Raw genomic sequence first — 15042 nt, 5'->3', positions numbered from 1 at the left:
CAGATACCCTCCACGGCTAAGAAGAAAGGGACTGCTATCATGAGGCCCACAACCTGACAGGGCCGGTTTTTATCTAGTATCTAGGCTAGTTTCATCTATATAGTTGTATCTAGTATACAAGCTTTTGCTCAATATTACAAATTATTTACAGTTTTTATTTTATTTGTAATGATAAGATGTTTTGTGGAGAAAACGTATAATTCCTACATAGGCAGGGGTTATCGATCTACAGTGATATGTATAGATAGTTTCGTCAGTGATAGATAGTAAATCCTTCACCATCAATCACCAGGCATTTTTGACTCATTCACTCAGTTGTTCTCCCCCATTATATTATGACTAGTACATTATTCAACCAATACCAATAACTATTAACTAATAACTATTTTGCCAACTAAATTTGGAATAATTGTTAATTTCGGCTATTTTATCATTTTTCAGACATGTTCTCTATCCATTTTGTAAATGTGCAAACCTCTGTAGTGGTAAAAGACCCCCATACTTCACCATTCCCCCTGTGGGTAGATAATTACAGAGCCAACAGCGCCCTAACAGCATCCTAACAGCATCCTCCATCTGATTTCACCAGCCAATGGTCTATATGGTCTATCAGAGATACAGGACAGCAACATTTTTGAGTATTGGGTATTCTGAGTACATACACAAATTAACCTCAGTGACATATCCAACACTCATTTACCATTACATTCTGATTAAAACATGGTTTTCCCCCCTATTATCTCACTAAATTGATCCCTAGGGGGGTATTGTACGGAAAAAAGGGCATGAAATCTGATGTGGAACACCGTATCTTAACATCTTAGTGAAAATAATAGGCTAAATCAGCATAATAGTTCTCAATCCTGGCTGAGGATAGTAGGTAAATTAGGTCACTAGATCATTTGCACACCCAAAGTTGCTGTGAAACTTCACAATATACAATAAATATATATATATTTATGTCAGGGACCTAGTAAAATATAGTGTAAGGGGTGCATGGGGGTAAATAAATAGGCATTTTCGGTTTATAAAGACCTAAAGAGCCCTGAAGATATTGTATTCATTGTTAAAGCTCTGCATAATATAGATCCAGCTACCACTTATTGCACACTATGGGCTGATTGTTTTAATGATAGACACAATATTTCTGACTTTTGACACCATGATATATGACTTGGGTACTCGCTGTCACAACTGGGTCAATAAAAAATATACCAATTATGTACAGATGTTGGTGTCTCTACAGCTTTACACAAAAATATTATAGCGTTAGGCGTGATGAAGACGATCATTGTATGAATTTTATCAGGGGTTTTCTAGGGGAAGTTTTGAAAAGAGTCAACAAGTTGGCACATTATACTTGAAAATACTACATTCAAGTTGTTTATGTTTGGGCAAGGGTCACAATTTCACACAAATTACTCCCCCATCACTGGGGAACACAGTCATGTGGACACAGTCACTGTAAGTTTTACATACATAAACTATGTTGTTCATGGTGTAAATAAAAATATTATACATTGAGTCACTAATATGACTTAATATAACACCCCTTTTGACTAGACCCAATCACTCTTTGTATCACCAAATTCTTCTATTGGTGTCTATTCTACACACAAAGTATGAAGTGAAATGCTAAACCCCTCAAAAGAGACTGACCCTAAACCAAGCCAAGCTACCAGAGCTGTTTCATAAAACAGATACTGATGTTAAACACATACAATGTTGCAGAAATGATTTGCACTAACAAAATGACAACAAAATATACACATTTTTATGATTACATATTTTATTACGACTGCATATTTAGGAATATTCACAGTAGGCACTGTAGATGGTACACAATATCAGACCAATATTTGTCTCAATACAGTACATACAACATACAATGTGTACAATGTAATAATACGAGGGCAGAAAACTGTATGCAATATATGCAACTATACAATTGTTTCATTATATGCATAACTTATACGTGCCGCATTAGTTATGTCTTTGATTTTTGCGTGTATATAGGGTAAATCCTTCAGGTCATGCAGAAAACATCTGCATATTCCATGGATTCTGTTCAGTTATAGCCTTTTCGAGTAGTTGCACAATTCGTATTTTCATAATATCTATATATACTGTGCTGATCACCCAGTCATTCTCATCCATAGTCAGGGACAAATTCACTGGGGAGGGCGTCGAAAGCACTGGTGAGGTGGTTGGAGTGTCATGGGGAACGGGTGAATTTGTGGATAATAGGCCTACCCTCTCAAAATATTCAGCGTCCCCTGTATCATAGCCCCAAAATGCTATCTCATCATATTCAGCGTCTTCGTCCGTATCATCATATTCATCTATTTTTTGTCTATTCTATACACAAAGTATGAAGTTAGAGGCTAAACGCCACTCAAATGAGACTTAACCCTAAACCATACCAAACCAAGCTACCAAAACTAATTAAATAAAACAGATACTGATGTTAAACACATACAATGTTATAGAAATGAATTGCACTAACATGTAGTTTAACATCAGTATCTGTTTTATTTAATTAGTTTTGGTAGCTTGGTTTGGTATGGTTTAGGGTTAAGTCTCATTTGAGTGGCGTTTAGCCTCTAACTTCATACTTTGTGTATAGAATAGACAAAAAATAGATGAATATGATGATACGGACGAAGACGCTGAATATGATGAGATAGCATTTTGGGGCTATGATACAGGGGACGCTGAATATTTTGAGAGGGTAGGCCTATTATCCACAAATTCACCCGTTCCCCATGACACTCCAACCACCTCACCAGTGCTTTCGACGCCCTCCCCAGTGAATTTGTCCCTGACTATGGATGAGAATGACTGGGTGATCAGCACAGTATATATAGATATTATGAAAATACGAATTGTGCAACTACTCGAAAAGGCTATAACTGAACAGATGAGAGAAAGTTGCAACGGTTGTCAGATAAACCATTCTAACCAAACCGAACACCCGTGTTTGGATGTTACACCTAGACAGTGTTGGGCATCGTTACTTTAGAAAGTAACGTCGTTAGGTTACTGGATTACTGCCCATAAAAAGAATCCCTTACCGTTACAAATTACCTTCTGAGAAAAGTAAAAGAATAGATTATTTTCCGTTACTTTTCCGTTACCCGACAATTAAAAACCCATTTTCAAATGCTTGCGCAAATTGGTTGCATAACTTACATTGTATACTGCCTACCGTCATTGCGCCGCCCGCCTTTGATATCACGGCCGGTTAAAAACAAGAGACAATAGACACAATAGACAATATCCCCTTTACAGCTCTTTTATTAATGAATATAATTCGCACAATCATCCTACTACACATGGGACTGGACAGAAAAGTACAGGTCCCGGACTCCCGGGGAATCAATATGCGTATATGTAATGAGGGCAATCAGGCCATAGGCTGCAACAAATACAATGCGTAGGCCTCTTTAAATTTATCAGCAAAAATAAAAACAAAATGGGACATACAGTCAAAAGAAACCGAGGGTATAGGCCTCTCTCGAATAGATATTCAATCAGCGCAGGCTCATACAATTATAATAGCCTACATTAAATTAAATTTGTCTCAAAGACATCTGAAGGCTGAATCCTTCAAAATGAGGACAATCAGGATTCAGGACATTTCCACAATGGTGATTGGTGACAGTCACAAATTAAACGCACACAGAACCACAATGTAAACGAAATATAGGCTTAGTTAAAATACAATAGCCGGACTTCTCAACGTGCCTATGAATAAAACGAAACTTCACAGCATGCAGCAGAATAACAACAACATTACAGTCAAAACGCAACAACAAAGTTGCCTACAGGCTTAGGCCTATACACTCACCAAATCAATGCGTAGCAGGCTAATCCAAATTATCCAAAGTGGTGATTGTAACGGAGGAGAACAAGTTTTTCAAAGCGTGTGTCGGATAGTCTGTTCCTCCTGGGGGTGAGAACGAGACTCCCGAGGCTGAAAAGCCTCTCGACGGGGGCACTGGATGGTGTTGGGGTATTGAGTCGAAGAAAGATCTTTTTGATCATCGGGAACTTATTCAATACATCCATCTCATAACTTGCTGACTTGAAATAGTCCGCTATTTCACTGTCCGCCGACTGCGATACGTCATGTCTTTCTTCTGCAAAAGCAAAGAAATCATCACCCTCTGCCTCGTCTTCTCCGGCGACAGGGACAGCCAACACCGGCGGTATTTCCTGCGGCACTTCATCAACCGGGAGAGCACGGAGCTCGGCAACGAGGAGCGTCTTCGTGCGGTCTTTTTGCTCGTCCTCTTTCATCCATCGCAGCTTGAATTTAGGAAGGGTCGCTGCAGCCAGCAAGGCCTCCTTACTGTCCAGCGTGGAGGCGAAACGTTTCTTGACGGCCTGCAAGGCATAATATTACAAAACGCTATTAAAAATAAATACAATAAAAACATGTGCATGTGCACATCTATGTTAGATTTATCCTTACACATGATGTTGACACCCCCATCAGTATTAATTTAATAATAATAATAATGATAATAATAATAATAAATAAGATAATAATTAATAATGATCACATGGACAGTGCACTACAATTTTAGATCAAGTGCTATGAGCATGAACAATATTTACCTCGACTATGAAATCGGGCAGGCCAGCTGTCACACGGGAGAGCGTATCCTTTAACCCCAGGGTTCTAGCCATCAGGGCCTCGAGTGTTGGCAGGATAGTTCCATGAAAGCAGTTGTCTTCGCCTTGAAGAATATCCAGGGCTATTGTGAGGGGCTTCACAACCTTACAATACTCGTTTAGGAACTGGTACTCTTTCTCTAAAAAGCACCTGATTCCTAGTTCGGTGCAAAGCCTATTCAGGTCCGCTATGGGATTGTCAATGACTCTGCGCAGGGCTTTCTTGCGCTGCAAAGTAGAGGGTTCAATCCAGTGGGCCGTCATTCCCATAAAGCTCTTATTGCATGCTGTCCACAGGTCAGCTGTAGTGGAAACATATTGTAAGCCTTCAAACGTTGATTTCAGCTCTTTCTCCATGTCACAGTAAGCTTTGTCAAGGTAGCTGGAAAATGTTTTTCTGTCAGGCAAACTTCCCTCCTTGTTGCGCGCCATAGGGATTTTACTAATTATCTTACGGAAAGATGGAGACTCCACAGTGGAAAGCGGTAGCATACGCTCCACCACGTAACCAGCTACAAGCTCATTGATTTCCTTTTGAGTGACTGATGATGAAGTTAAATCCAATCGTTGCTGTTTATGAGCTGGTCCGCCGTCTGCATCATCATTATTGTTGTTTTCGTCGGGAGGGGATTGTCGTTTTCTTGAACAGCCCTCGCCACCAATGTTGTGTTGTGGTGTATTTTCTCCAAGTGCTTCTTTAAGTTGGCTGTAGAAATCCGCGAAGAAGACAGCTTTTTACCCAGACACAGCTTGCATTTTACTTCAATGTTCTTTTCGTCTTTCAGTCTGATAAAATTAAAATAATGCTTATATTTCCATTTCCAAAAGGCTGACACTGGTCTGTCACACTCGTTGTCGTTCGCCGCCATTTCGCTTGAATAAATGAATCAGCTGTCCGGGCAGCTTTTCTGCACATGCGCACAGGCTGACAGTTTATTGACAGTGCAGCTGCCACATATCAGGTGCACAGATCACACAGAAGGGAGGAGGAGGAATGTGAGTCGCGGCTTTTATTTATTTTTTAATCTTGCCAACAAAATGAACAGAGACACATAATTACACATTATAGTAACGGGATTACTTTGTTGGAAATGTAACTGTAACTATAACTACTAAATTGCAAAACTAACGAGTTACTTTATTCCGTTACCAATAAAAGTAGTCCGTTACATAACGCCGTTATTAATAGCGCCGTTACACCCAACACTGCACCTAGATATTACTTCTACAATCATTTTAAAGATTTAACGAACAGCTATGGACTGATGAATTTATACCTAGGGTTATGAAGGTATTGGAAACTCACGGAATTGTAGCACCACTGTCAAGAATCCATGGAATATGCAGATGTTTTCTGCATGACCTGAAGGATTTACCCTATATACACGCAAAAATCAAAGACATAACTAATGCGGCACGTATAAGTTATGCATATAATGAAACAATTGTATAGTTGCATATATTGCATACAGTTTTCTGCCCTCGTATTATTACATTGTACACATTGTATGTTGTATGTACTGTATTGAGACAAATATTGGTCTGATATTGTGTACCATCTACAGTGCCTACTGTGAATATTCCTAAATATGCAGTCGTAATAAAATATGTAATCATAAAAATGTGTATATTTTGTTGTCATTTTGTTAGTGCAAATCATTTCTGCAACATTGTATGTGTTTAACATCAGTATCTGTTTTATGAAACAGCTCTGGTAGCTTGGCTTGGTTTAGGGTCAGTCTCTTTTGAGGGGTTTAGCATTTCACTTCATACTTTGTGTGTAGAATAGACACCAATAGAAGAATTTGGTGATACAAAGAGTGATTGGGTCTAGTCAAAAGGGGTGTTATATTAAGTCATATTAGTGACTCAATGTATAATATTTTTATTTACACCATGAACAACATAGTTTATGTATGTAAAACTTACAGTGACTGTGTCCACATGACTGTGTTCCCCAGTGATGGGGGAGTAATTTGTGTGAAATTGTGACCCTTGCCCAAACATAAACAACTTGAATGTAGTATTTTCAAGTATAATGTGCCAACTTGTTGACTCTTTTCAAAACTTCCCCTAGAAAACCCCTGATAAAATTCATACAATGATCGTCTTCATCACGCCTAACGCTATAATATTTTTGTGTAAAGCTGTAGAGACACCAACATCTGTACATAATTGGTATATTTTTTATTGACCCAGTTGTGACAGCGAGTACCCAAGTCATATATCATGGTGTCAAAAGTCAGAAATATTGTGTCTATCATTAAAACAATCAGCCCATAGTGTGCAATAAGTGGTAGCTGGATCTATATTATGCAGAGCTTTAACAATGAATACAATATCTTCAGGGCTCTTTAGGTCTTTATAAACCGAAAATGCCTATTTATTTACCCCCATGCACCCCTTACACTATATTTTACTAGGTCCCTGACATAAATATATATATATTTATTGTATATTGTGAAGTTTCACAGCAACTTTGGGTGTGCAAATGATCTAGTGACCTAATTTACCTACTATCCTCAGCCAGGATTGAGAACTATTATGCTGATTTAGCCTATTATTTTCACTAAGATGTTAAGATACGGTGTTCCACATCAGATTTCATGCCCTTTTTTCCGTACAATACCCCCCTAGGGATCAATTTAGTGAGATAATAGGGGGGAAAACCATGTTTTAATCAGAATGTAATGGTAAATGAGTGTTGGATATGTCACTGAGGTTAATTTGTGTATGTACTCAGAATACCCAATACTCAAAAATGTTGCTGTCCTGTATCTCTGATAGACCATATAGACCATTGGCTGGTGAAATCAGATGGAGGATGCTGTTAGGATGCTGTTAGGGCGCTGTTGGCTCTGTAATTATCTACCCACAGGGGGAATGGTGAAGTATGGGGGTCTTTTACCACTACAGAGGTTTGCACATTTACAAAATGGATAGAGAACATGTCTGAAAAATGATAAAATAGCCGAAATTAACAATTATTCCAAATTTAGTTGGCAAAATAGTTATTAGTTAATAGTTATTGGTATTGGTTGAATAATGTACTAGTCATAATATAATGGGGGAGAACAACTGAGTGAATGAGTCAAAAATGCCTGGTGATTGATGGTGAAGGATTTACTATCTATCACTGACGAAACTATCTATACATATCACTGTAGATCGATAACCCCTGCCTATGTAGGAATTATACGTTTTCTCCACAAAACATCTTATCATTACAAATAAAATAAAAACTGTAAATAATTTGTAATATTGAGCAAAAGCTTGTATACTAGATACAACTATATAGATGAAACTAGCCTAGATACTAGATAAAAACCGGCCCTGTCAGGTTGTGGGCCTCATGATAGCAGTCCCTTTCTTCTTAGCCGTGGAGGGTATCTGATGATTTGAGCCATTTTGCTCCAAAATAAAATGGGTTTTAGCAAAAACCACCTGCTGGTGGTGCTATAGCTGCCTGATCTGGACATGTACGGTATCAGGTCATGTCTGTGTACACCCCCCTATTCCATCTAGCTACACGTTTAGTCATATACTACAATGTCAAGTTATTATGTTTGTGTTGTGTTGTCTGCTGTTGTATAATTTTTGTTTTGTTTTTGTGTCATGATGTTTGTTTAAAGTGTGTTTTGTGTTTTTGTTTTTAAAAAGTTTTTTGTTTTGTCAAGTTTGTTTTGTCTGCTGTGTAGTTTATTTATTTTTGTTTTAGTATTTTTTGTTTGTGTTGTGTTTTGTCAAGTTTTTGTTTTGTTGTGTTTTGTCCAGTTTTTGATTTTGTTTTTATCACATGTGTTTGTTACATATTGTCTTGTCTGGTGTGTAGCCTTTTGATTTTGTTTCGTATTGTTGCTGTGTTATGTTTTTTGCTGTTTGCTTTGTGTGATTTTTGTTTTGTTTTCTGCTGTTGTATAATTTTTGTTTTGTTTTTGTGTCATGATGTTTGTTTAATGTGTGTTTTGTGTTTTTGTTTTGTCACGTTTGTTTTGTCTGAAGTGTAGTTTATTTATTTTGTTTACGTTTGTGTCATGATATTTGTTTTAGTATTTTTTTGTTTGTGTTGTGTTTTGTCAAGTTTTTGTGGTGTTGTGCTTTGTCAAGTTTTTGTTTTGTTTCGTGTTTTTATCACATGTGTTTGTTACATATTGTCTTGTCTGGTGTATAGCCTTTTTGATTTTGTTTCGTATTGCTGCTGTGTTATGTTTTTTGCTGTTTGCTTTGTGTCATTTTTGTTTTGTTTTCTGCTGTTGTATAATTTTTGTTTTGTTTTTGTGTCATGATATTTGTTTTAGTATTTTTTGTTTGTGTTGTGTTTTGTCAAGTTTTTGTTTTGTTGTGTTTTGTCCAGTTTTTGATTTTGTTTCGTGTTTTTATCACATATGTTTGTTACATATTGTCTTGTCTGCTGTGTAGTTTATTTATTTTGTTTTAGTATTTTTTGTTTGTTGTGTCACGTATTGTCTTGTTTTTCTGCTGTTGTATGATTGTTGTTTGTTTTTGTATCATTTTTGTGTATGTGATGCTGTAAATAGTATTGTTATGTAGTTCACAATTTACATTTTACCATATGAACCCCCGTAAAAATCACATTTTTCAAAAGATTATCAACATGAATCATGCGCTAACTAGTAACCTACCATCAATCCATCAGTGGAATATCTGTATGATGAACCAATACGTATGCACTATAGAGTTCTGTGTCTACATAAGGTGTACTAATAGTCCTAACAATAGGGGCATAATGCTATCTATGGTGCTGAAATCGTTTGCATGACTGGTTGATCAAGATCTATAGAAACTGCCCACTAGGTAGATATCATTAACTTTCACTATAATTGAAAACATATACTTATATTTCCCACACCAAGAGTCAAACTAGGGTCTCATGGCTAGACTCCAAGCATCCTAAACCACTAGACCATATGGGATTATGATATACTACCTGTAATGTTTGGTTAATAACCTGATCATACATTGTCTGAAGACAATAATTACTGCTCGAACCACTGTTCCCTATGAGCATAACATAACCATATTGTAATATAATTAGAGAGGACAGATATGTTCCATGTAAGAGCCTCATCATGTCTGAAGGATACCAAATAATAGCAGACTGAGATCCACTCCCCTAGAGGGCTTGAAACCCTGATGCATTGGGGTGTAGTGGTGTTAACCGGTATTACCCCGATGAGATGCTCAAATCCATAGTCTATGGGCCAAAACTGGTATTACACCCCCTTGTAGGGCCCCTGGATGAGGGGTGTCCTCTGAACCACTGGGACGAAAAATAAATAGATGAATTGCACTAGGAGGCTGAAACCCCCTATAGGTCTGTAGTGGCAGTATGAGGAATTACACCTACATTATTAGATCCATAGTCTATGGGTCAAAGATGGAATTACACCATAAAATGGACAAATCTGTTAGACAAAAAAGAAAAGCATTGTAATATAATTAGAGAGGACAGATATGTTACATGTAAGAGCCTCATCATGTCTGAAGGATACCAAATAATAGCAGACTGAGATCCACTCCCCTAGAGGGCTTGAAACCCTGATGCATTGGGGTGTAGTGATGTTAACCGGTATTACCCCCGATGAGATGCTCAAATCCATAGTCTATGGGCCAAAACTGGTATTACACCCCCTTGTAGGGCCCCTGGATGAGGGGTATCCTCTGAACCACTGGGACGAAAAATCCTACAGGTCTGTAGTGGTTGTATGAGGAATTACACCTACATTATTAGATCCATAGTCTATGGGTCAAAAATGGAATTACACCATAAAATGGACAAATCTGTTAGACAAAAAAGAAAAGCTAGACAGCAGACCAATCTGATGTTTAAACCTGCAGTACCAGCTATACGCCACATTTACACTAGACTACACCTACACATAGTAGACCAACCCCATACACACCCCACCCACACAGTAGACCACCCCCTCTAACTAACCATTGTACAAACCTTTTCGAACATATTTGCGGCATCTACAACACCCAAGCTAGTTCAAGCTTTCTTCACTACGAGTTCACACATACATAGGCAGTACAATTGAGAGACCACATTTACACTAAAAGTTCTTGATTTTTTCATTTTTCTCCTTTTCTTTATTTGTTTAAGTTTTTAACTTTTAACTTTGTTTTGTAACTTTTTTTAACTTTAAGCTTTTTAAGTGTTTTTCTTTTTTTCAAGTTTTTTTAAGTTTTTTATTTTCTTTTTTTTTTTTTTTTCTTTTTTTTTTTCATTATAAGTTTTGCTTAAATTCATTTTCTTTTTTAAATTTGCATAATTTATTCATACTTTTATTTTCCATACCTATACTCAATAGTGTACACCTACTGTACTAGCCTGGTTAATAAACCAGACCGAATCAGCCGTTGGCAAAAAAAAGTTGCCTACCAGCGGATTACGGTCTGGCGAGGCTCAGTAGCACGCCTCTTTCCTACAGCAGAGAACAGGTCGGACCAATAGGGACACGGTATGCAATATAGGCGGGCTTTGGTACAGTGACGTTCAATGCTTGAGACCTTTGACTGACAGTAGCTCTGACCAATTGCGTCAAAGAGAAAATGTTCCCCGGGAAATGAAATCCAAGTGGAGCCAGCCCAGACTGATATACCGCGACAGTGTTGTGTGATATCATATTAGTCTGGCTTATTAGCCAGGCTACTACTGTACACCCATTACTCCAACGTATATATGCACCTGGAAATTGCAATGTTAGGGGTATACCATCACACAAGCTGTGTGTTTTCCTGTCAGCTGTCAGCTGCTGTCACCTGCCCCCGGTCACCTGTCACCTGTCACTTTCAAAGAGAAGGGGACCCCCACCCCCCTGGCCCCCACACACACACACACACTGCATACAACCCCCCCCCCCCCCCCTCTAATTAACATAATTAACACATTAACACAACAAACAATGTTTTGAGGAGGGGGGGTTTACAACTGCCAGCTGGCACTTCTAAAAGATAAGGGATCCCCCACCCCCCACAGAGGTTCATCTAAACTTTCTATTGTTCTATTCACACCTGGAGACGCGGTGTCTGTGGGGCTTTTGGGTGTGAGAGACTGTCATGAAAAACACGCACACAAAGGGGACAGAGAGAGAGAGGGAGAGATAGGGACAGATTTTAAACACTTATTGTTATAAAACACTTAAGCTTAACACTTAAGCAAGAACAAAAAGCATGGCAATACATCACATACATAAATAAAACGATTATAATAATAATAATAATAATTATAATATAATATGATTTTTATGATATATACAATATGATTATGGAATGTATGGAATGTATGGAATGTATGAATAAATTAACATAAATTAACATAAAGTACTCACTGGCGCCCCCAGTGGCCACAGGGTGTAATGATCACCCATATATACTAACTACTGGTAGTGTAAGTGCTACGGGCCATGATGGAGTCTGAAAAGGTGGGTTTTCAGACTATAGCGGAATATTGGGAGTTCTGATTGTAATTGGAAGTGCATTCCATAGTTTTGGAACACCATTGCTTGATGTTCTGTGTAAAGCACATTTAATTGACTTGTTGAAATAAAATGGCGTTGCCTTTCATAGTAGCGTGCCCCCCCTCATAGTGTTATTTAGAACAAAAGGAGTCATAAGGCAAAAAAAATGTATACGAAAATGTATTAATATAAAGCCATAAGCTTCCAGTGCCAACATGTGACCATGACGTAAAAAGTGAGGATAGTATACTCTTATAAAATAATGTGGTAGGCTCTTAAAAGAGCCTTTTGTGGGTATAAAGATGGAGCAGGCAGTTTACTTCTTTTTGGGAGCGGCCTTCTTTGCTGCCTTGGGTTTGGCAACCTTCTAAAACTAATTCAATATCGAAAATGTATATGGAGAAACACGGTCCTCGTCCATTTTTTTCAGCAGGTAATCGATCCGCTCCGGGCCGGGCATCTCCTCTGGACACACATACCACCCGACGGCGCACTTTGAGCCGGGCGGGGAGAGCTGTTTCTCTGGAGAGAAACAGTGCAGTTTGTCATCACGGTCCAGGATGGAACCGGGCCGCTCTGTGGAGACACGTTCCACGGGGAGACGCGGGCAGAGAGGAGACTCCACGACCACCACACCGGTCAGGCCGGTCATCTCCCGCACCAGGCGCTGGAAGAGCAGCTTGCGGATAAGCAGGATCTCCCTCAGAGCCACTGTACCTGGACGGTAACGGTGAGGTTTCTTCACTCCACCGGTTGCCGGCGCGCTCTTACGAGCTGCCTTGGTGGCGAGCTGTTTCCTGGGCGCTTTGCCGCCGGTGGACATACGAGCGGTCTGCTTCTTATAGTTCTTGCCATTGTATCTTGTCTTGTTCTCTTCCAAAGAAGTTGAGAATAGAATGCTTATTGCAGCCGCAAACTTCTGCTTTTATTTGCGCTTCTGAGACGCCGTTGTTCTCTGATTGGTCAGTGGTGAGTCCAGGCGATACCCACTCATTAATACCCACTCATCAACATAATGAAGAGAGCGATTACATTTCAGGACCGCCTAAAATAAAGGTAAAGGAACATTAACTTACACAATACAATATGCAAATGATCAAAATGTACAGTATTATTAAAGTGTCCATGGTGTGTGTGAGTGTGTGTGTGTGTGTGTGTGTGTGTGTGTGTGTGTGTGTGTGTGTGTGTGTGTGTGTGTGTGTGTGTGTGTGTGTGTGTGTGTGTGTGTGTGTCAAGATAATGGTCACATTTAGTGTTGTTCTCTCTCTCACACACAAACACAAACAAAAACTCTCTCTATATTCTATATCATATTATAATATATATATTAATATGTATGTGATTAATTATCCCCACCCTTCCTAATGTTTTGTCAAATCTAGCCTCGACGAATTCATGCAAAGACTAAACTATGTTATTTCGATAGCATGTATAATATACTACATAGACTATATTGTACAGATATTCTACTGTTAGACAATAGACAGATGTTATGTTCTCATCCTTGATGACTATTTCTATGCATTTGATGAAGTTGTGAGATATAGGCACAACACATGGTAATACATGTCTAACTTGACAATTTAAATTTGATGAGGTGGACGTGTTACTGTTTTTCTCTTTAGTTGTTTTGCTATTACATTTGTAATGGCACTACTCAATTGTATTTTTGCTCGTAAGGCAAAAAAAATGTATACGAAAATGTATTAATATAAAGCCATAAGCTTCCAGTGCCAACATGTGACCATGACGTAAAAAGTGAGGATAGTATACTCTTATAAAATAATGTGGTCGGCTCTTAAAAGAGCCTTTTGTGGGTATAAAGATGGAGCAGGCAGTTTACTTCTTTTTGGGAGCGGCGTTCTTTGCTGCCTTGGGTTTGGCAACCTTCTTGGCTGGAACTTATATCGTGTTATGTAGACAACACTAGAATTGCATTGTATGTAGTCACAGCACTTTATAGTATAGTATACGTATAGTTTATAGTGTCATTATATAGATATTCCACTGTTACGTTCTTAGCTTACGCATTTACTACTTTCTATGTATGTGATGTATTGCCATGCTTTTTGTAAATTTAATGTAAATCGCTCGCTCTGTACATTTGCTTTGCAGCATGGCACATAATGAAGTATCTTAGCCTGGCTAAGAAGCCCGCTGCTGCGGGCTTCTTAGCCACTTTCTTGGGGCTCTTGGCGGCCTTCTTCGGGCTTTTAGCTGCTACTTTCTTGGCGGCAGGCTTCTTGGCTTTCTTGGGTGATTTCTTGGCGGCTGCGGGCTTCTTTGCTGCCACCTTCTTGGGCTTCTTAGCTGCTGCGGGTTTCTTGGCTGCAGCAGGCTTCTTTGCTTTAACTGCTTTCTTAGCAATAGGTTTCTTTACCTTCACCGCTTCTGCCTTGTTCATCTTGAAAGAGCCAGAAGCCCCGGTGCCTTTGAGCTGGACCAGGGTGCCTTTAGCGACCAGGCTCTTGACGGCGATCTTAACGCGGGACTTGTTCTTCTCAACATCGTAGCCGCCGGCAGCCAGAGCCTTCTTGACCGCAGCCAGGGACACACCGCTCCGCTCCTTGGAGGCGGACACGGCCTTGACGACCAGCTCAGCGACGCTGGGGCCGGTGTTCTTGGGTCGGGGTGGTGCCTTCTTCTTGGCGGCCTTGGCCGGTGACGGAGCTGGTGCTGGTGCGACTTCTGCCATTATTGTCTCGGATAGTAGATTGCTGTTCCTTCTCTCAAGTAAACTCTCACAGACTGATGCTGAACGCTCTGAAGGGGCTGGACTTAAACACCACATGAGAACCATGTAGAGTCAACACACAAAGGCCCTCTTCTCTCTTGTGCCACTTGTGTTTTCTCCTCGATTAAAACAAGCTATAACAAA

General features: G+C 39.2%; 1 protein-coding gene across 1 annotated transcript in view; it reads right to left on the bottom strand.

The window, feature by feature from the left end:
- Positions 1–14859, bottom strand: part of LOC306943142 (uncharacterized protein) — a gene marked incomplete at both ends in the record, with an annotated part of 30397 nt that extends 15538 nt beyond the window's left edge. The window contains 3 exons of the mRNA XM_079529344.1: positions 4066–4389; positions 4624–4908; positions 14326–14859. Coding sequence (XP_079385470.1) covers positions 4066–4389; positions 4624–4908; positions 14326–14859 — 1143 coding nt within the window. The remainder of the gene's footprint in view (positions 1–4065; positions 4390–4623; positions 4909–14325) is intronic.
- Positions 14860–15042: the final 183 nt, after the last annotated feature.

Source organism: Electrona antarctica, assembly GCF_951216825.1.
Source record: "Electrona antarctica genome assembly, chromosome: 2".
NCBI lineage: Eukaryota > Metazoa > Chordata > Actinopteri > Myctophiformes > Myctophidae > Electrona > Electrona antarctica.
This window is presented reverse-complemented; position numbering and strand designations above follow the sequence as displayed.